At 38.8% G+C, this 22,416-nt stretch overlaps 1 protein-coding gene across 3 annotated transcripts in view; it reads right to left on the bottom strand.

Moving 5' to 3' along the window:
* Nucleotides 1-22,416, bottom strand: part of exoc4 (exocyst complex component 4) — a 474,612-nt gene that overhangs the window by 436,309 nt on the left and 15,887 nt on the right. For 2 of the 3 annotated variants that reach the window (XM_062981251.1, XM_062981249.1), the window contains exons 2-3: nt 10,035-10,224; nt 2,999-3,193 (exon numbers count right to left, since the gene is read on the bottom strand). In XM_062981251.1, coding sequence (XP_062837321.1) covers nt 2,999-3,193; nt 10,035-10,224 — 385 coding nt within the window. The remainder of the gene's footprint in view (nt 1-2,998; nt 3,194-10,034; nt 10,225-22,416) is intronic. The other variant, XM_062981250.1, reaches the window with a different exon arrangement.

The following is a 22,416-nucleotide window of genomic DNA, read 5'->3' as shown; positions in this document are numbered from 1 at the left end:
CCTCTTAGCCTCAGATTCTAAATTGGAACTGTGAAGATACAGCAGTAATGTGTGCAAAATTACTTGCAAATTAAAAGATAATGTGGGACAGAGCCCAGGTGAACAACTCGTGCAGGTCTTGGAGCTATATGTTTGTCCTCCCCTGCACCCACCCTGGTGGGCCATACATGCTTCAACCTCCCCCATCACACTCCACAAAATAAATAAATAAATAAATAATAATAATAAAACTTTATTTATACCCCACCACCATCTCCCCAACGGGGACTCGGGGCGGCTTACATGGGGCCATGCCCAGGACAATACAATATAGCAAAATATAAAAACAACATATCATAATACAATTAAACAATACAATAAATAATAATGTACAGTACAACACAAAGTCAAAAAAGCAATATAATAGGGTGGGCCGCATGAACACTCAACTAAAACTTGGGGTGAGAAAGAAATAAGAAGCAAAGAAGCAAGCGGCTTCCCCAGACATATTGGAGGGAGGGCAAGATGTGCCATTTAAACGTTATTATTCCTCCGGACTGTTTTAGGCCAGAAAAGATCTTTTTTTTAAAAACAGATGTGACTTGTTTAAAAGGTGAATTTTTACTCCTGGAGGCTTCCAAAATAGGCAATTACCCCCTTTTTTCAGAAAAGGAGAGTAAGGTTCACTAGAATAAGGCTTGTGAACTTGTGTATTTTTTAGGCACCTTTTTGCCCACTTCTGATAGTAAACAGCATCCCTCTTAAGCTTCGGGACTTGTGATTTGCCATTTTTGACCAATCGGACAGAGAATTAAAGGATATCCTTAAACCTTAAAATAGACAGAAAGATAACAAGGGAAAGAGAAGGTATACAACACTGGACAGGTACAAAACACTTTGGAATAAGTGGGCTTCTTTGTAACAGGCTTAGTTATAACTGTACTTGTAATGATCTGATTTCATGGCCATTGCATATCTTGGTCACACAGAGATGGCAGAAGGAACAAAGAACTCTACGATGATCATGGGCAAAGTCTAAGTCCTGGTTAGGACTCAGTAAAACCTGCAAACGCCCTGCTAGCATGGCCACCCCAGAAGGGCTAATCTTTTTAATCAGTAGCCATTATGGTCTTTTTCAGTGCTGGAGCCCCCTCTCCCCATAGAACAAATGCACGCAGGTCTATACAGTTCTCTGCAGCACTACCCCTGCCAATGAAGGAAGAAAAGAAGAATATTGCAGCAGCCACCATCCCAACAGCCATGTTCTGTTCTCATCAGAACCACCAATTAGTTCCTTCTTCTTTCTCCTCTGTGACAAACAGTAGGGAAGCAGAGCGGGTAATCACGCACCCATGCCTCAAATATACCTATCTTGAGTCTCCTTAGGGAGATAGGGCAGGATATAAATAAATATTATTATTGTGTTGTCGAACGCTTTCATGGCCGGGATCACAGGGTTGTTGTATGTCTTTCGGGCTGTGTGGCCATGTTCCAGAAGTATTTTCTCCTGACGTTTCGCCCACATCTATGGCAGGCATAGATGTGGGCGAAACGTCAGGAGAGAATACTTCTGGAACATGGCCACACAGCCCGAAAGACATACAACCCCAAATGTTGTTGTTGTTGTTGTTGTTGTTTTTGTTGTTGTTGTTGTTGTCTTGCTTGTTGTTTTAGATTAATCACAACAATTTGCTTTTCTGCAGTGCCCCAAGACTGTATCCATAATCATAAGCACTAAAAGAGGGGTACATTAATATAGGAAGCCTGTTCCTTCAGTGTTCTTGTTGCTCTGTGCCTTCAAGTCAACCCTATCATAGGGTTTTCTTGGCAAAATTTACTGAGAGTTTTTCCACAGTCTTCTTCTGGAGACTAACAGAGTGGAGGTTACCCAAAATCAGCCTGTAATTTCCATAACTGAATAAGGATTTGAACCGTGTTCTCCTACAGTCCTAGTCTCACTCAAACCACTACATTATACTGGCTCTGTGAGCACACACTGCAGTGAATTAAACATTGAAAACTGTCTTCTTCAGAGGCTGAGTGGGTTTTACTCATCCAAGGGTTCCTCAGTGGGTTTCCACCTCGAAGCAGGAAATCAAACCCTGATCTCCCAGAAACCTAGTCTTAATATTCAAATCACTACTCTACACTGGCTCTCCTTCGCTCAACAATCCACATATAAAAGTCAACAGATAGAAATCTTTGAATGTTAGAACTAAGAGAATGGAGTACAGTCCCCAAGTTATGAACAAGATAGGATCTGTAGATTTCTTCTTAAGATGTTTTTTTTTGTAAGTTGATCTTTAGATTTTGAAAAAAAAAATGGCTAGTTGTAGAAACAAGGATTAGTGCTAAAGCTTCAGTGGAGACCCCTTTTCCCATAATAATAACTCTTCCAGGGGTGAATTTCCCTTACAAGGGGTAGGTTTCTCTCACTTCCACTTGACTCACTCCTGTTCTTAACTATGAGTCATTTGTAAGTCTGATGTTTGTAACTCGGAGATTGCGTGAAAATGTGGAGAGCATCAGTGGTGCAGTGCAGAGACTTCAGAGGTGTGATTACTGCAATAGAAGAACCATTCTAAAGTAACTGACAAAAGGAAAAGAGATTCGAGGAAAGACTAATAGGGAGGAAGGCACAGTCACCTCGAAGAACGATGTGCAGAAACAGGGACAAGAAAGCAGGCTGTTTCCTTGGGGGCCAAAATGATACTGACAGAAGTGAAGAGAGAAGGAGGAAATGCTGGCAGTGGAAGCCCAGACGAGGGAGAAGAGGACAGGAATAGAGGTTAAGGACACAGGGTCAATGCCAGCAGAGCTTTCAAAGCAGCCAGAGGTTAATAGACTGAGGATGGTGAGGAGGGGGAGAGGTGAGTGACAGAAGAGGGCAAAAGAGAAAGGCAAGGAGAACAATGCAGCAGGGGAGTAAATGGCAGATCTAATTACTCAGACCCAGATAGCAGATCTAGCGGACACTTATCAGACAGCTGTCTGTCAAGCACCAGCTATCACCTCTTACCAGCATATCTGTGGCTGTAAGGTAGTGCTTGCTAGCCATGCACTGCTGCAGCTTCTGGGGCACTTGCTTGATGTTCTCAATCTCATCCAGCAAATTCAGGACATGCTTGTGCTCGATGCCTTCGATCCACAGTTTGCGCAGCTCATCACGCTTGCAGTGCAGAAGCATCTTGCAAGACAGCAGATTCTCCTTGACCTGAAAACATACCACAAAGGAACTTGTGTGAGTACAATTGCTTCCACGTTAATAAGAGAAACTCTTAGGTTTCTCTACCCAAGTATTATCAAAACACCCTCTTTCCAGTATTGAAATGTTGAGTTCTGTGGTTTATGTAGACATAAAATGTAGCACCCAAGGAGAAGAGGCAGGTACCAGTGGTTTCAGTGGGACTTCAATGTTTATTTTTGTAGTTGTTAAAGTCAATTCCAATTTATGTCCACCCTAAATCAAGTCTATCAAAAGTTTTTCTTGGTTGGATTTGTTCAAAGTGGGTTTGTCATTGACGCGGAACAATGGCTTTAAACTACAGGAAAGGAGATTCCACTTGAACATCAGGAAGAACTTCCTCACTGTGAGAGGGGTTCAGCAGTGGAACTCTCTGCCCCGGAGTGTGGTGGAGGCTCCTTCTTTGGAGGCTTTTAAGCAGAGGCTGGGTGGCCATCTGTCGGGGGTGCTTTGAATGCAATTTCCTGCTTCTTGGCAGGGGGTTGGGCTGGATGGCCCATGAGGTCTCTTCCAACTCTATTATTCTATCATCCTATGATTCCCCTGAAGCTGAGAGAGTGAGACTTGCCCAAAGTTACCCAGTGGTTTTTCATAGCAAAGTGGAGATTTGAACCCTGGACTCCAAGATCCTAGGTCAACATGCACAACACATTTGCTCTATAACAGTGGTTCTCAACCTGGGGTCCCCAGATGTTTTTAGTCTACAACTCCCAGAAATCCCAGCCAGCTTACCAGCTATTAGGATTTCTGAGAGTTGAAGGCCAAAAACATCTGGGGACCCCGGGTTGAGAACCACAGCTCTACAGGATTTGTAGAAGTATAATACAAGTCTCTAGAAATAACCTGTAGTCATCCCCACACACCCAACCAAAAATCCCAATAACAACCAATCATAACCAGTGGCCACAATTGCCAACTACGTTGGAAAGAGACTAGGAAACAAGTAAGAGCCGAAATAGAATGGGGTACCACAGAAAAGGACATGGTTGACTGATTGGAATACTAGGGTGGAAAATTCTTCACTGCAATAAGGGATTGAAAGGCTATCTAGGTTTACCCACCAGTACAAAGCAAGACCATCCATACCCCAGCCTCCACACTTCAAACTATTGTATGTCACAGAGGGCACTAACAGTGAAGCAGACATAACATACATGCAGCATTTCTTCAGATTTATATCCTGCCAGAGGTCTCAGAATGGGCAGCAAATTATTAAAAACTAATTAACAGTTACAAAATAATAGATTTGGTGAAGACAGCGGAACCTCTAGCAAGAGACAGATGTACAATCCTAGATTGACACTGGAGACCTCCTTTTGATTCTAAAGAAGCTGAGCAGCCCTGGAAGAGTTATGTAGCAGGAAGCCAGGAAAACAGAAACTAGAATGATCCGAGGTGGCAGAATACCAAGTGACCCAAGCAAGCCAAGGAAATGAGAAAGGAGAATTTAGAAGGGGTGATTCAGAAAAACAAAACTGGCTTTCACTTCTCAAAATATATATTGATCTGTCTCCTAAAATAAACGGATAAAGGATAAAGGGATAAAATAACCAACAGCAACAAATTAAGAAAAGAGGATAAATGCAGTCAGGAATTACATGTCAGCCTAAAATGACTACATTATGACCTCATATTCACAGAAGATATGGTCCCAGACTATGCACAAAAACACAAAGTCACAGATAATAAGGACCCTACTGAAATGGACCTTATAGCCCAAAAACACCATAGCACAGTCATGCTGGAGAACCGAGAAAATGCCTAGAGATGACATTGGTAAATGAAACTGGAGATCTTATGAGTTCATATTGTAGTCAAATTTTTGACTATGAGCCTTCAGTCATAACTCCAGTCAAAACTCCAAGCCTATCAAGTAAACAATTTAAACCAAATTGTTAAAAGCCTGTCCCTTCCACTGGTTTCTCCTGAAGCCAGTTCATATACAACAGCCTAAGACATTGCTAAAAAAAAAGGGTTATAATCAACTGAGTTTGTAAAATGAGGATTTTTTAAAAACGGACCTACCATGGTATAGACTTTTGTTCTACAAACAGTTCATTTTTTGAAGTAACATATACATCCTGGAACAATCCCTTTAGAGCAGAAGAGAACATTAGAAGAGTGACCACCAGAGATCCCTGACAGGGCGAGTGCTACTGAATAATGGAAGCAGTACCCTTGCATAACTATATCACACAGAAAGCAGTGGAATGTCATTTGGTCATAACTAACTGAAATCCTACTAATTTCTTCCAGTTTTGCTACCCTCTGCCCAATTTCAGCTAAAAATGTGTGATCTGAAACATGATAACAATGCCCTTCCTTCTGAAAATGCACACCAGCCTATGGCCTCCCCTCCCTGCTCTAACAGGTGGCTGAAAGGTAGGCAACACTTTCCATATGGAGTTATCAGGGGACGGAAAATGAAACAGGTTGAAGCATAAATATGGAATCACATCCAGTACATGAAAATGTGTTTAAAGGAACCTGATCACATACACCTCCACACTGCCGCTGCTGCTCCAGCTGCTATGAAAGATTGCAAGCTCCCATTAGCTTTTAATGGAAGAATACAACAATGGAAACAAAAAAGCCACAGCAGCATTTCCTTACCTTGGCCCAGATCCAAAGGGATACTCAAAACCCCCTTCCACACCTGATGCACAAAAACATTGCTTCTGACAATGAAGAAGGAAATGTTTTAAAGCAGCATGTTAATAAGGCACAGGGCTTTGTTCCTCAAGGGGAGGAGGAAACATAAAACCCCATCTGGCAGGCCTTAAAAGTAGCTCTTTGATTTCCAGCCTCTGTGTTTACAGCAGGCATCAACAAACTTCAGCCCTCCAGTTGTTTTGGACTTCAACTCCTACAAATCCCAGTCAGCTTACCAGTTGTTACGAATTGTGGGAGTTGGAGTCTAAAACACTCGGAGAGCTAAAGTCTGCCCATGCCTGGTTTACAAGTTGCTGCTGTAGTATCACCAACACAAACCACATCTACCATATTACTCATGTATAAGCCAACCTCATGAATAAGTCAAGGGCAGGTTTTTGGACCAAAATAATGCATTTTCATATGACTCATGAATAAGTCAAGGATCATTCCACAGAGGGGAAAGCACCAAAGTTAGCTAAGAGAGCCAACTGTCCTGGCCACCAACAACACCATTTTCCCATCTAGGCATTTGGAAAGGTATCGAAATCAAGATAGTAGTGCTTCTTTTAGGGTCTCCTGGGACGGAGGTCTCTTGTCATTTGTCTCTCTACTCACAGAATGGGAGGTTCCTTTTTTGGTAAGAGTTAAAGTACAGTACTTACATTGACCCATGGGTAAGTCAATCCAGTTGTTTTGGGTTTTTTCTGACTGACATTTGTAGACTTACCCATTAGTATATAGGGCATGCAACAGAGAGGAAAAGTGAGAGCACCCAGTAGCAACTGGCACCTACAAAGCAAATGTGCCTAGGGATGACCCCTTTAGTAGTCTCAGAAAGAAAGATGGCTCTTTACATGAGGCTTTATATGTTTGGAAGCCTTTTTTGGTCCTATTTGGGGAGAAAAGTCATAGGTAATCAAATCAAATCATTTGGGGCATATCTGTCTGGCTGGGTTATTGTCAATTTCATAAATAGCTTAAGCAGATGACAAATATGAAGAGAAATTACCAAACCATATTGGTCATCCTTTTCACAAACGTATCACAAATCCAATCTAAGGTCTGCCACTCAGTTGCTTGTAGGCAGTTTGAATTTTCTCCATTGCCGTGCCCTTAGTTTATCAAAAATATCTGTTACCAAAAACGTAGTCGCATATTTAGAGGTCAGTCTTTGAGACCTCCTTCCAGCAAACACTTGAAGTGTTCAGAAAAGACACACAAATGTTTAGATAGCTTAATTGGTGACTAAGGAAGTAACAACACTAAGTTGGCTCTATCCATGATATTCAGACAGTTTTGTCAGTTCAGATCAAAAATCCAGATGGTATCTGAAAAACAGAAGATAGTGGTATTCTGCCCCACAAAATGCTAGTATCTGAGCAGAAGAAAAGTATGTAACTTAATTTCGTTAATAATAAATCAGGACACCGGTATTTCTGAATATTTTAATCCTTTCAGGGGTTATATTTTTTTCCTTTATTACTAAAAAATCGAAAACAAGAAGGTTAGAGTATTATGCTGAAAATAAAGCATTGATTGTGACTGGCTTTGAGAGGTTCTCTCTCCCTTCTTGCTCTGCCACATCTACCTCTCAGGGCTGATGGGAAGGTTAATAACATGCTTTTTTTAAAGATGCCGATAACCCACACTGACCTTTGGGGGATAAAGTACTATATACTTTTTAAAAATACAAAAGGGAAGAAAAAGCAAACACCAAAGCCAATCTCTAATCTCCCCCCTTTAACCCCCTCAGACTCCATTTCTCCAAGGGCATTGGCAAAGATGTCTGGACAATATACTCATGATGAAAAAACTTTATCCAGGTCTGCAAAATCTATCTCCTTATGGGAAGAGAGAACGAACACAAAAAAGGAAAAGGCAGCTAATTTAAAAGATCAATCTGGGGAGAAAGGGGAAAAAATTAGATCTAATATGCTGTCTGTCACTTCTCCAGAGGTTAAAGAAAAGCCCCTTCAATACATGTTGACTGAATCTAATCAGGAACAGTAAATACCAAAAGGTCCTTTATCCTCTGTGGTTATTTTAAGGGGGTACCTCAAGGTCACTATGCCTATACATTTGCTTTTGACCTACGCAGAGCTTGATTGTATTGGGTAAGCCAGGGCTATAGTTTATTTCAAATTTCGTGTAATTGATCTCTGTCTTCACAGAGAGCTGAGCGTTGTATATAAATCCCTGAAATGAACTCCTACCCTTGGAAGGGATCAGACTAGCTTCGCTCTCCTTTGAAAACTCTAAATGAAACTGAAAGTTCAATAGGGGGTTACCATGTATTGGTCTCAAGATGCCCTTTTGTTCGCAGTGTGCCAGGCTAAAATAAACCATATTCTCTACCTGGGATGAGAAAAATATTAGGCTCTACTGACACTGTACCAGTTTGTATCTACTTTGCTACTCTAGTTTGCATATATGTGGCTCCAGATAAGTATTACCTTGACCCAGATACATTTCACATTACTTAGCTCACCTCTACTAGGTTTGCTGATTTTCATCACTTAGATCAATGTTTCTCAACCTATGGGTCCCCAAGTGTTTTGGTCTACCACTCCCAGAAATCCCAGCCAGTTTACCAGCTGTTAGGATTTCTGGGAGTTGAATGCCAAAAAATCTGGGGACACAAAGGTTGAGAACCACTGACTTGGATGCATACACAATACCAAGTATCAAAGCAGAGTTAGAACATTTCGGTCACAAGAATTGTTACTAAGCTGGCAATCTCAACTTTTCATTTATGTGTTGTTGTGTTTCCAACTTATGGTGATCCTAAGGTAACCCTATCACTGGATTTTCTTGGACAGATTTGTTCAGAGGGGGGTTGCCTTTGCCTTCCTCTAAGAGAACATAACTTGTCCAAGGTCACCCAGTAGGTTTCCATGGCTGACCAGGGACCCAACCCCTGGTCTCCAGAATCCTAGTCTAATACTTAGTACACAACACAACACTGGCTCCCTTTTTATTCACTATCCCAACTGAAGCTAAATAAGTAATTCCAAATGTTTGGCATCACCATCACATTTTAGGCAACTAGATAATGAGCAGCCTATTCTGAAAAATGCATAAATGGGCAAATATTCATATATACCCACCTCTATACGTCTACACCCGGCTTGCCTTTTGCTTGGACACCTAAAGTCTCCCGACCAGTCTCCCAATATGCCACTAACAGGACTTTTGAATCTGTATGCACCAGCAATCAACCCCAGAGCCTCTTGAACAGGTAGATTTGTCTTTTATTGAGCAGCTCTTGCCTTTAGCCTGATCTTGGCTATGTAGACTAGAAGCCCTTCTTTAAGGACATCAAGAAAAGTTATTTTCTCATTTAAGCTTTGATCCTTTTAGTTTGGTATTGAGGGCTGAAAAAATAGACGCAAAGCATGTTCTTTTGCACTGAAACATGGCTCACTCCTGCTTCTGAATCTCACGGCTCGCCCAAGGGTTTGAATAGCAAAAAAGACTGGAGTCTTTTATTTACAGGTTGCTTAAATATATTTGCCTGTGCAGTGCAGATTCCAAGAAAGCTAGCATACAAATTCTTAGGAGAAATTAGCCACCTTCAACTCATCTGGAAGGGATCCTGCTTCAGAAAAAGGTGCTCAATTTTCCATGTGCTTGGGAAATGTACACTATACCCTGTTTCATATTTGAGATGTAATTTTAATAATTACATCACGATGAATTTTAAAGCCTTGTTGCAACCAACAACAAACCCACTTCAAGTGTCTTCAGACACTGCCATAATAGTTCAGTGAATAATGTTTCAGCAATTCAAAACTGGAAACCACCACATTAGGCATGCTTGGCACAAGTACACAAAAACAAAAACCTTTCTTCAATATCTTCCCAATGTCAATGGTGTCATAGGAAAAAAAAAAACTTCCAGCTAGAGGAAAATGTGGGCTGATCAAGTGGAAGCAGCTTTCATTAAAAGGGTGTTTCACTGCCAGGGGCTTCATTAACTGAAGCATGATTGTATAAGGATCATAATTCAGTCCTGAATTTTAAAAAAACACGCAGAGGGGGTGATTCTATTTAACTTTGGGAACATTTTTACCAGGAAGTTTAATGTAGAAATAAATAAGTACACAAAATAGTAGAATGTTTTGTTTTTTCTGCTCAGCCCAGCCTTCCCTTTCACCTGCTTGATCTTGTTGCGCGAGTTGGTAATGCGCTCTGTTATGCTTTGGTAGGTGCGGATGGCAGTCGTGAGCTCAGTGTAGTGCTGCACAATCAGCTCGTCCAGATCATGATCACACTTCTCATACGCCTCTTCCAGGCGGCCCTTCTCGTTTTCCCTGTCTTCGACATCATCGCTAGTGGACAGTGTCCTAAAAAACAAGAAAAATGCACAACTGAAGGAGTGGATTCACAGAATGAAAGAGTTCCCACTTGAAAAGGTGCAACTACAGTTTCCTTCCACACTTGCAAGTTTGACTATTGTGGAATTGATTATTCACAGATTTGATTAAAAATTGTCTCTCTAGGGAACTTTAGGTCCACAAATGTGACTCTATGGTCAACTTCCACCAGCCATGTTAGTGGACCAAGAATATATTGTAGGAATATCTAGGTCCTCCAATATGATTGTATGGTCAGCTTCCAGCAGAAGTTCACCACAGAGTGGTGCTGGAAGACAGAAAGTCCTAGAAAGGTTTTATCTCGGGGAAAGAAATAGCAATTTCTTTAAATATTTATTTTGCTTTCACAAGGGATGTTTTCCCTTAATCCCAGTAAACATCAAAGACTGACTGTAGTTTCTTGCTCCTTATCAGTCATATGTTTATATAAATTCATATTGTTTTCAGAACATAGCTCTGTTGTGAAGACCCATCACTGCCCACACAATGCACAAATAAAAGGTCCTCAGAAGTTTTCACACCATAAAGATTAATAAGGGTAAGTCCTCATCACATCTGAATAGAAACCATCTTTTGCAGAGTCCCAATGGATGGGCATACAGCACTGCACCTTCTCTTGATGTGTTAATGATCCTTCTAGTTGCCTTAACCTCTGTTTCTATACTAGAAAAGTGGGCAGAAATTTAGAACTCAATAGAATACCGAAACCATGAATGACAATATATTTTCAATCTCAAGGCCTTTGCAGTGTCACAATTGTTGTTCTTTAAAGTACAGTATTTTAAAACTAATTATACCTTTTAGGAGTAACCATCAAGAAGAATAGACCTGTGCTATCACCTCTTTCGATTGCCATTCACCCATGTTTGGGACCAAAAGTGTTTATTTCCCTTTCAAGGTCGTCTCAGATAGTTAGGAACAATAGGTCAAGTGGTTTGAAGGGAAAATCACAGGTCAGAATAGCTCTCAACACCTGTACAATCTGGGCTTCCATTTCTGGAGTTGTTAAAACAACTGAAAGCATGACAAGGTTAAGACTATAATGCAATGGAGACACAGAGAAGAAAGCAGAAACAATTACGGAGAAATGATTTTTATTTTTGATGGAAAGGGGCCTACAAGAATTATCATACATGATGAGAAAATGGAAAGGAAATCACTTCTCAAATGTATCCAAAAGAGTATTTTACTTACACTAAAAATATGAACAAATGGACCACAATTCAGTACCTCCTTAACAGGAAACGCCAGACATGAAACTCTCAAGTGGACACATGCTTCTTTCAGTGATAATCATTTGTTTAAATCTGACAACTCTGAGCGTGTAACATTAATAAGACAATGTTTAATCAAAGGAAAAATGAAGAATACTACAGAACCAGTAGAAATAATAACTGAATTTGTGTGTAACATTTGTAAGGCATTTAATCAAAGGGAAAATGAAGAACAATACAGTAACAACAGAAATAATATGTGGATTTGTCATTTTTAGTTCAGACAGAGATGTACTGTCTTGGTAGGGAAAAAGAGGAACGAACACACACATATACACCAAGGCTTACTTTTCAAATTTTAGAATGATTAATAAAATATTTAAAATAAGAGGTTCATATATATATATGCCCTTGTACAAGTTATTTCAAAATACTATATAATAGGTAGACTCTTGTGTAAATACAGTACAGTAGAGTCTCACTTATCCAACATTCGCTTATCCAACGTTCTGGATTATCCAACGCAGTCTGCCTTTTAGTAGTCAATGTTTTTGTACTCAATGTTTTCAATACATGGTGATGTTTTGGTACTGAATTCGTAAATACAATAATTACTATGTAGCATTACTGCGTATTGAACTACTTTTTCTGTCAAATTTGTTGTATAACATGATGTTTTCGTGCTTACTTTGTAAAATCATAACCTAATTTGATGTTTAATAGGCTTTTCTTTAATTCCTCCTATTATCCAACATATTCGCTTATCCAACGTTCTGCCGGCCCGTTTATGTTGGATAAGTGAGACTCTACTGTATATACAATAGTGCTATTCAAACTGGTGATACATTGGCCAGTGATGGGGTATGAGTCACTGGCAACCAATCCAGAACAAATTTCCAATAATTTCTATCAAACATCGAAAGGTGAGAAGAACTGTGCTTCCTGGTCTTGGTTTCCTTTTCTCAGTTCTTTATATGATAAAATCCTTTATATCCCTTAACACAGAGAAAGGACTAGAGAAGATGAAATACGTTTCTTCGTTTTGCTAAAGATAATGGGTGATTCTGTGCTTCTTTTGTTTTATGACAAAAGAAGTTGTTGTGTGGTCTCCTTTTGGTAATCGAATGTTTTGCCTTATGTTGGAAACTGCCCTGAGCCCTCTTTGGGAGACAGGGCAGTATATAAATAAAGTATTATTATTAGTATTCTTGGGGGGTTGGGGGGGTTTTCCTGTGTTTTTCTTGTTTTGCTTGATTCTCTTGCAGATGCTAAACCAAAGTGTCCTCTACAATATTTCTCATTTCTGTACATAAGCATGAAAGCTAAACGGTTTTCTAAAAGGCGGACAGAAAGAAAATCAACACATTTGAAAAGCAGTGCTTGAAAAGTTTTTTTTAAGTAGGAACAACTAAGAACCCGCAATAAAATGCTGCTTGCAAGACTGTAGTCAAGAAACCAGAAGTCAACTAAGGTTTGGAAAGGCCATTATGAAGGAACTAGAGAAGGTCCTGAAGTGTCAAGATATATCACTGAATACAAAAATCAGAACTTCTCATGCTATCACATTTAGAATTTCTATAAATTGTTGTGAAAGCTGGACAGTGAAGTCGATAGGAAGAAAATAAACTAATTTGAGATGTGGTGCTGGAGGACTACTAAATAAACATATGAATGGCTTTGAGAGAAAGTCAAACCGAAACTCTAACTAGAAGCAAAGATGATTAAATTGGTACTGTTGTACTTTAGATGTATCATAAGCAAAGAAAATGACCACACTACAGGTGGATACACTCCCTCAAGAAATCCACAACCCTAACTTTAGATGACCTCTTGAATGACTGTAGTCTTATAGGTCTCTGCTCATTTCTTTGGTCACTATAGGTCAAAGTCAACTTTACAGCAAATAACAAAACTAACAAATAGTCCAGGACCTCACAACTCTTTTTGCAATATTTTTTAAAAAGAAATCAATTTGCAATTACTTTCAGAATACATTATACTTTTAATATGCCAAACCAAGTTATACATAACAGACTGTGTGTTCCTAACATAATAAAAAGACTTTAAATATTTCATGAGGACTAATATTGAACTTTATTTCAATTTTTTAAAAATAGGGAGGTTTTGCCCTGTGGTTTCCAAATTTCCATAAGATTATTGCTCATTATATTTAATTTTTAATTCCTGAGCACCTTTTCTACTTTGCAAGTGCATATGTTGGGTAAAATCTGTGCTTTAATTATATACTCTTAGTGTTGGTGATCTTATAGCACTCTATAGCAAGCTCAAGCTAAAAAACTGATGGAAATGGACAGAGGGGAGGAAGAATAAAAGAAGAAAGGGACCTGCACCTTGCTGCCTCTACCTTGACACATATACAATACATATCTATATGTGAAAAGGTTTTTCACTCCTGGTTTCATAGCTTATAAATCGGAGTCTATTCAAAACTTCCCAAAATCGTCAAGTATGAGTGAATGGAATCAGCCCAAACACTGCATCCCCACACAGAATAGCAGAAGAGACAATATTCTCAGGGACTGTACATCTATCCCTGCTGACACTGCATAAAAGTAAGTGAAGGGCATCTGAACTGTCACTGTGCTCCCATTAAAACGCTAGTTGGGGGGAAAAAGTCAACAAGGCATTTGGAAAGGAGAGAGAAGGGAAAATCAACTATTCGCTCTGGGGGGCAAACTTTTCTGTTTATAAATTTCTGTAATGTGTGTCGCAAACAGAAGACAGGATAATAAATACATTAATATTAAAAAGCTGGTGTACACTTGATGGCTTGCTGTAAACCAAACACTGCAGAAATTAATATGTCCAAACGAATGAATTATCTAGATTAAATATATATGCACAATGTATGAAGAAGGCACTCTGCAGTAAGACTGATTTGCTTTAGTAATTGTCACTTTTCTAAAATATCAATTCATCTTACACAAAGTTTTCAGTAGCTCATTTAAATGAATATGTATTTGTGTGTGTGCATACTAACCCTTCATCTCACAGGGGAACAGGTTTGCCCCACAGAGGAATGTGATTCACAAAAGCCTAAATACACATTTAGTCCCGACTAGAGTAGACCTAGTGAAATGCATTTATTTATCTATTGCCCCATCTTTCAACAACTAGGGTCTACTCTAGTTGGCACTAACCAACAGGATGCCAGCCGTAAGAGCTAAGCTACATATTTTTTTATTGAAAGCATTTTAACGAAGGTTAGATGGTCATCTATCAGGAGTAGTTAATGGTAGATTTCTGTATGGATAGACAGTTCCACTAACAACCCCTTGATATTTCTTTTAACTTTATGAGGCCAAAACTGAATGCTCCAGGATATCATAGGCAGTGGATTTAATACTTCAAAAACACATTCACCAATTATTATTCTGCTTGAAAACTACAATGCCTAAAATTTATCAAAGTCTAGATCTCATCACGTCCAATGCCCTAATATGTATCCCTTAGGTCAGATCAGTCTATTCAGACAAGGAGCTGATTTAGGAAATAATGTGATAGTTCACTATAATTAATCTTTAAGGATAATCTTGAAGAAATCCTGGATTATCTCTCTTTGTTTTGAAACTGGATCTATTTGATACACCTTGTGTTATTAGCATATTATGCTTACAGTCAGCCCTCCACATCTATTGAAGTTAGGGTGTAGGGCCTCAGTGAAAATGCATGAATATAAAATACTATTATTTTCACTTGAGAGAACAACTGTCCAGGAATCAATAGTTCTTTCAGTGGGATTCTATCGTAAACTGTGAAAGTTGACACAGAGTCGTCATGGAGGATCTAGAGCAGGGGTCCCCAAACTAAGGCCCGGGGGCCAGATGCGGCCCTCCAAGGTCATTTACCTGGCCCCCGCCCTCAGTTTTATAATATAATATATTGTATATACATATAATATTGATAATAATATTATAATGTAATACAACACTAATAATAATAATACCATACAATAGTATTAATTATATATTATATATTACTAATAATATTACAGTATAGTGGTATAGTTCAATATAGTAATATATAATACTAATAGTGTGCTATGCTAATAATATAGCATATTGTATGTACATATAATTTGTAAGCCACTCTGAGTCCCCTTTGGGGTGAGAAGGGTGTGATACAAATGTAGTAAATAAATATAGTAAATAAATAAATAAATTTTAGACTTAGGCTCACCAAAAGTCTGAAATGACACACAACAACAACAACCCTAATTAACTTGACTATCTCATTGGCCATAAGCAGGCCCACACTTCCTACTGAAATCCTGATAAATGTATGTTGGTTAAAATTGTTTTTATTTTTAAACATTGTATTGTTCTTTCATTGTTATGTAATTGTTCTTGTTGTTGTTGTTTTTGCACTACAAATAAGACATGTGTAGTGTACGTTGGAATTTGTATTTTTTTTCAAATGATAATTTGGCCCCTCAACAGTTTGAAGGATTGTGGACTGGCCCTCTGCATAAAAAGTTTGGGGACCCCTGATCTAGAGAGACCATATTGATGAAATCCGTAAAAGTTAAACCCACAAATGAGGAGAGTCACAGCCAGGTTGTTTATTGAAGTTACATCTCAAATAGACTATTGCAATGCGCTCTACGTAGGGTGGCCTTTGAAGACTGTTTGGAAGCTTCAAATAATCCAACGAGCAGCAGCTAGGTTCCTTACTGGAGCGGTGTACAGGGAACACACAACCCACCTGTTGCGCCAGCTCCACTGGCTTCCAGTCTGCTACCGAGCACAATTCAAAGTGCTGGCTTTGGCCTATAAAGCCCTAAATGGTTCTGGCCCAGCTTTGAGTCCCCCTTGGGGTGAGAAAAGCCATATATAAATGAAATAAATAAATAAGTTGGCACAACTCGTTCCACTTGCTGCAGGTCCATTTCTGGGCTTTTGTATTGCTTTTAATGTTTTAAATGTGTTTTTATCCAACTTGAATCACATTATTAGAAGAGGGTGGGATATAAATGGTTAAATAAAACAAGTAAATTAAATAAACACAAAAATAAACACCCTGCGTCCAGAGTGAATAAGAATAAAGCAAGGGGGGGGGGCTAATGTTTTAAAGTCTATAGACTTTTATGGAGAAAATTAATTCAAGGTTGAGAAACTGACAAGAGGTTGAAAAAGCTGGACAATTTGTCACTACTTTTTACCTTATTAGAAAAATCCAGGAAGGAGTGATTGAGGTCATGTGTGTTATATATCAAGATATTGAATGTAAAAAACAAGAAAAGAGAAAATGATTCACTCCACTGATCATTTCTTTCTGACAAGTGTGACAGCATAATGCTAAAATATGGCAGAGCTTAATCTGTGGTGTTTTCTTTATAAGTTTGTTAATACATATTAAAAATTGTTTCAGGGCGTTTCCACTGCTTTTTCATCATGGAAAATACTGTACACTGAACTCATGTTTCCACAGCTCTATCACTCACACTCATAACAAACTCGGGTGACTGAATTTGGAGACAAAATGGGAACATCAAAATGTAACAGTAATTTCTACATACTTTGTGCAAAGCATAAATTTATTTAGGATTTTAAAATGTTAATTTTTAAATGGATAGAAATCTGTGAGCTTATACAGTACACATGACACATCAGTCCATAAGTCTACAGCTACGGAAGCTTTGAGACATGGAACAAAATATAAGACAAAAAGTGACTTAGAAACATCAAACTGTACAATTGGAAGGAATTCCAAGGTTCACCTAGGCCAAACTACTGCCAATGTAGAGAAACTATAGCCCAAGCAACAGAGATGCCACCACCTTCTGAGGTAGCCTTTTTATCAATCTTCAATTCTTACCATCAGGAGGTTCAACTTTTACTTTCTTATAATCATCCCAAGCATCAGAAAACAAACTTGTTCAGATTTTTGAAGATAGTTATACCATCTTACCACTACACTAAAACCATCATGGTGTAGTAGTTTGCATTTTAGACAAAGACTTCAGGAATCCGGAGTTCAAATGGCATTGGATGATCCTGGTCGAGACATAAACCTCCAGATTCAGAGGAAGGCAATAGCAAACTCCCTTTAAACAAATTTAACCAAGAAAATCCTAGACCGGTTCACCTTTGAACTGCCATACAATTGAAGCACACATCAATAATTATAACCATTTCTCAATCTTTTCTTGTTCAAGCTAAACATACTCAGTTTCCTTAGCCACACTTCATAAGATGTGGTTTCCGGAAACATTTATGATCTTTGTCACCCTTCACTGGGCCCACTCCAGCCTACTAATATTACTTTCATTAGTTTTGTGCCCACAATTTCACATACCGTGTTTCCCCGAAAATAAGATAGTGTCTTATATTAATTTTTGCTCCCAAAGATGCTCTAGGTCTTATTTTCAGGGGATGTCTTATTTTTCCATGAAGAAGAATTCACATTTATTGTTGAACAAAAAAATGAACATTTCTTATATACTGTACAGTAGTTGTCATCATAAACCAACATAACCAGAAAAACTATGAATCCTATCAAGAATTTCTTGTACTACCAATATTTCCATGTATAACACTTTATGGTATGTACATTTACTGATCCTGCATGCTCTGGTATCTGTTCGGCGGGCATGCTTCCAAACAAAAACTTTGCTAGGTCTTACTTTCGGGGGAGGCCTTATATTTAGCAATTCAGCAAAACCTCTACTAAGTCTTATTTTTTGGGGATGTCTTATTTTAGGGGAAACAGGGTAGTAGAATCATAGAATCATTGGATAAGACATCATGGACAATCCAGTCCAACCCCATTCTGCCAAGAAGCAGGAAAATCGCATTCAATGCACCACTGACAGATGGCCATCCAGTCTCTATTTAAAAGCCTCCAAACAAGGAGCACCTCCAACACACTCCAGGGCAGAGAGTTCCACTGTTGAACAGCTCTCACAGTTAGGAAGTTCTTCCTAATGTTTGGGTGGAATCTCCTTTCCTGTAGTTTGAAGCCATTGTTCTGGGTCATAGTCTACAGGGTAGCAGAAAGGAAGCCTGCTCCTTCCTCCCTATGACTTCCCCTCACATATTTATACATGGCTATCATGTCTCCTCTCAGCCTACTCTTTTGTAGGCTATACATGTCCAGCTCTCTAAGCCACTCCTCATAGGGCTTGATCATTTTAGTCGCCCTCCTCTGGCCACAATCCAGCTTAGAGTCAACATCTCTCTTAAACTGTGGTGCCCAGAATTGGACACAGTATTTCAGGTGTGATATGACCAAAGCAGAATACAAGGGGAGCATGACTTCCCTGGATTTAGACACTACTAAAAAATCCCATTGGCTTTTTTAGCTGCCGCATTACAGTGTTGGCTCATGTTCAACTTGTTCCCCACAAAGACTCCAAGATCTTTTTCACATGTACTGCTGTTGAGCCTGGCGCCCCCCATTCTGTATCTGTGCATTTCATTTTTCTGCCTAAGTGTAATATCTTGCATTTGTCCCTGTTGAACTTCATTTTGTTACTTTTGGTCAATCATCTCTCTAATCTGTTAAGATCGTTTTGGATTCTGCTCTTGCCTTCTAGAGTACTGGCTATCCCTCCCAATTTGGTGTCATCTGCAAACTTGATGATCGTGCCTTCTAAACCTTTATCTAAGTCATTGATAAAGATGCTGAACAGAATCGGACCCAGAATGGCACTCCACTTGTCACTTCTTTCCAGGATGAAGAGGAGCACTGCTGAGCACTCAAGGAGAGGTCTGACCAGAGCACACTAGTACTATTATTTCCCCTGATAATCAATTTAATTCATTACAGAAGAGAATAGAGTGTGTGTCTGTGAGCATGATATACATCCCATTGGATCAAACACTTTGCTCTAACTGGGTCCCACCAACAGGATCATGCTAAATTTTTGATATTCTCCATGTCACTTGGGAATATTGGCCTCTAAGGATGCTAAATACTGCCCTCAAGTCTTGACCAAGATCCTTGTCTGGTCAGGAAGAGTTAGGGAAATTCCTGAACAAAAATCAAACAAAAATATCTAGTAAAATCCTTCACTATAACTTGCACTCAATAGCTTCAAGGGGAGCCATTCATGGAAAGCCACCTGTTCCACCAAATGCAGCCCTATTCATGGTATAGTTCCACAGCAGTCTGGTGTAGTATGGTATGAATGAGTTAGGCTTTAAAAAAAAATCTGTGTGTGTTTTTTCACTGGTAATTTATTGTTGGCCTTGACCATTCTCATTCATTTCTGAACTGGGAATGCATGTGATTTTCCCCCTGAAAATAAACAATTTTTCAGTTTTATTACTTGAAAGAAACTGCTGTCTTCATTGCATTTTCTTAGAAATATCACTTGCACTGAAGTAATGCAATATTTATTTTGATTAATGAGTTAAAGCAAGACACTTAATCGACTAAAACCTTTGATCAGTTGACAGCCCCAATTCACAGAAGAAGCATAAGACTGTATTAAGAACTCACCCGGAAAGCCAGCAGAATGCATATGAACTCCACCACATTCTGCAGCAGAACAATATACAATTATTACACTCCTCTGTAATATGAGGCAATCAATCAGAAAACAATTTGATGATTCTCCAGCCCTGACAAGCTGTTACTTTCGAAACATGAATTGGAAGTGAACTGCTGTCTTGAGGTTGCAATCGTGACAATTACATGTGGAGAAAGAAGATACCACAGAAATAAAGAGAGGTAGTGCACTCAGTTTTCTCACCCGAAGATTGATTACAGACTTTGCAAACTTCACCAGACTACCATCTGTTCTCCAGGCTTCTAGAAAAGGCTCAGGCTATGTGTGGAGGTCTTCATATAATGATTGCGTCAATCTTTCTGTTTTTTTAAGTGGAAAGTATCAAGCAACCTTAAGGAATAAAGTGCAAAATAAATATAAGGAATAAATCAAACACTTTTAGCTACATCCAACGTTAATCAGAACTGAATCAATAGGAACTTGATAAGTCAACATATTCATGTAAATATTCTAAATATTCCATATCCCATCTCATCTTAGAAGCTAAGCAGGGTAAGCCCTAGTTATTATTTTAATGGAAGAGTACCAACAAACACTATTATACTATTTTTTCAGAAGAAGGAACCTCTGAGTACAATGAGTCTGCAGAATAAAAGGGAGTTCAGCTCCAGAACCCTGCTGGTACAAAAAATGAAGGTAGCCGTGCCCCAAATTATTAAATCATGGCACCGTGAACACACATGCTTCAGCATGTCCACATTCACATTGCCAGCAATTTATATGATCTGAAGTCAGTGGAAATCACAGAACCAAGGGGGCTTTGTATTCCTTGCCTATGATAACCCTGTGAAACTCAAAGAGCTGCCATAAATCAACAGGTGACTTAAAGGCACATACACACAAAAGTCAACATATATGTATGTTCTACTGATTCAAGGGTTCTACTCTAATTGGAACAAAAACACCAATTTAGGTCTTTGATGTTTTGTGCAGAGTGCACACCCTCGACGTCTTGACATGATTTCATTCTTTCTCTTTTCATTACATTGAAACATCTTTCCTTTCAAGGATTTTCTGGGGCCATTCTACTAGGGCAATATCTCTTCCAAAGCCATTTCCAGCCTCCCTTGCACAAAACTGCAGCTATATATTCCTTCTCACAGCATTTCATAATTAATTCATCAGCAAGAAAAATGATGATGAATTAACTAATAAAAGCTAAATTAAAATGTAAATGTATAATCAGAAAACTAAAGGAGACATTCAGCTTCATGAACAACCTACTGCTCAAACAAAGGAACCATGCAGTGTTCTACCTCCTGAAAGCCAGATATGACTATATTTCTTTAAAGACCCAAATCTGACTGAATAAGAAAATCTCAAAGATGACATTTCAAGAGTGTGTTTGGTACTGTTTTTAGGAAAGGCAAGATGCAGAGGATCATTAAAATAGTGATGTGACATTCAAAGCCACCTTTTAAAAAGGTGAGATATTGAAAGCACGGCTGCAAACAGTTCCAGTAAAAAGGAAAAATGGACGACACAGAAAAAGATAAACAATGAGGTGAGATTCAAAAGCGTCATGTGCAGAAAATGGAAAAGGGGGCAATGAAAATAGACATCACTTACAAAGAAAATTATTATTATCAGTATTTTATTTCCTACCCGCTTCTCCTCATGCCTCAAGGCAGGTTACAGAATAATTAGAATGCATAACATTGTAAAATACCAGAAATACAAATATTAAAATGTATTACTATAAAAGATACATATTAAAACATATTTCTATAAAATATATAAAACAGAGATTAAACAAAGGAAACATGTTGAAAAGGTAAGGAAGGCGAAAGTTCAAACTGAAGTTGGGGAGTTAGGAGTGTTTGGAGGAAGAGGAAGAACAAGTAGTAGATTCATAGCATGAAGAAGATGATAAAGGAAGTGACAGAAAAGTGATCTCCTCAAAATGTATTTACCCTGTGCCTTCTCCATAGATGAAAGAGCAAGGGGACTGCAGACCAAAACTGCTAGAAGGCTAAAATAGTAACACATATCTACTTTAGATGGGATTAAGGATCCACAGTGAAATGAACCTCATTCAAAGTTTCTAAACGAACATACATAGGTATTTTGAAAGCCTCACCTATAGTATTGGGAATTCTTGGAGAACATGTAAGGTCCCTACAGACTAGTTGAGAGCAAATGTTGTCTCCTTTAGGAATATAAACCATCATTGATTTTGTTCTCACAAGGACAAAGGAATTGTTTCTTTAATTTTCTCACCACTGCCAAAACATCTTTAAAAACTGCAAATTTCAGACATTCCTGTACTTTGGGGCTTATCTACCACTTCACCACTGTTGCTGAGAAAGAAGATCTGAATGAAACAACAGGGAATGCAACATGCTAGAATGAAGTTGCAGATATTTTTTCTCTTCAAGGTTTGCCACAGGTTCATTGACAATGCCTCAAATG

Source organism: Anolis carolinensis, chromosome 5 (assembly GCF_035594765.1).
Source record: "Anolis carolinensis isolate JA03-04 chromosome 5, rAnoCar3.1.pri, whole genome shotgun sequence".
In the NCBI taxonomy this organism is placed as follows: Eukaryota; Metazoa; Chordata; class Lepidosauria; order Squamata; family Dactyloidae; genus Anolis; species Anolis carolinensis.
The sequence above is the reverse complement of the archived record's forward strand: the minus strand, read 5'-3'. Positions and strand labels throughout refer to the sequence as shown.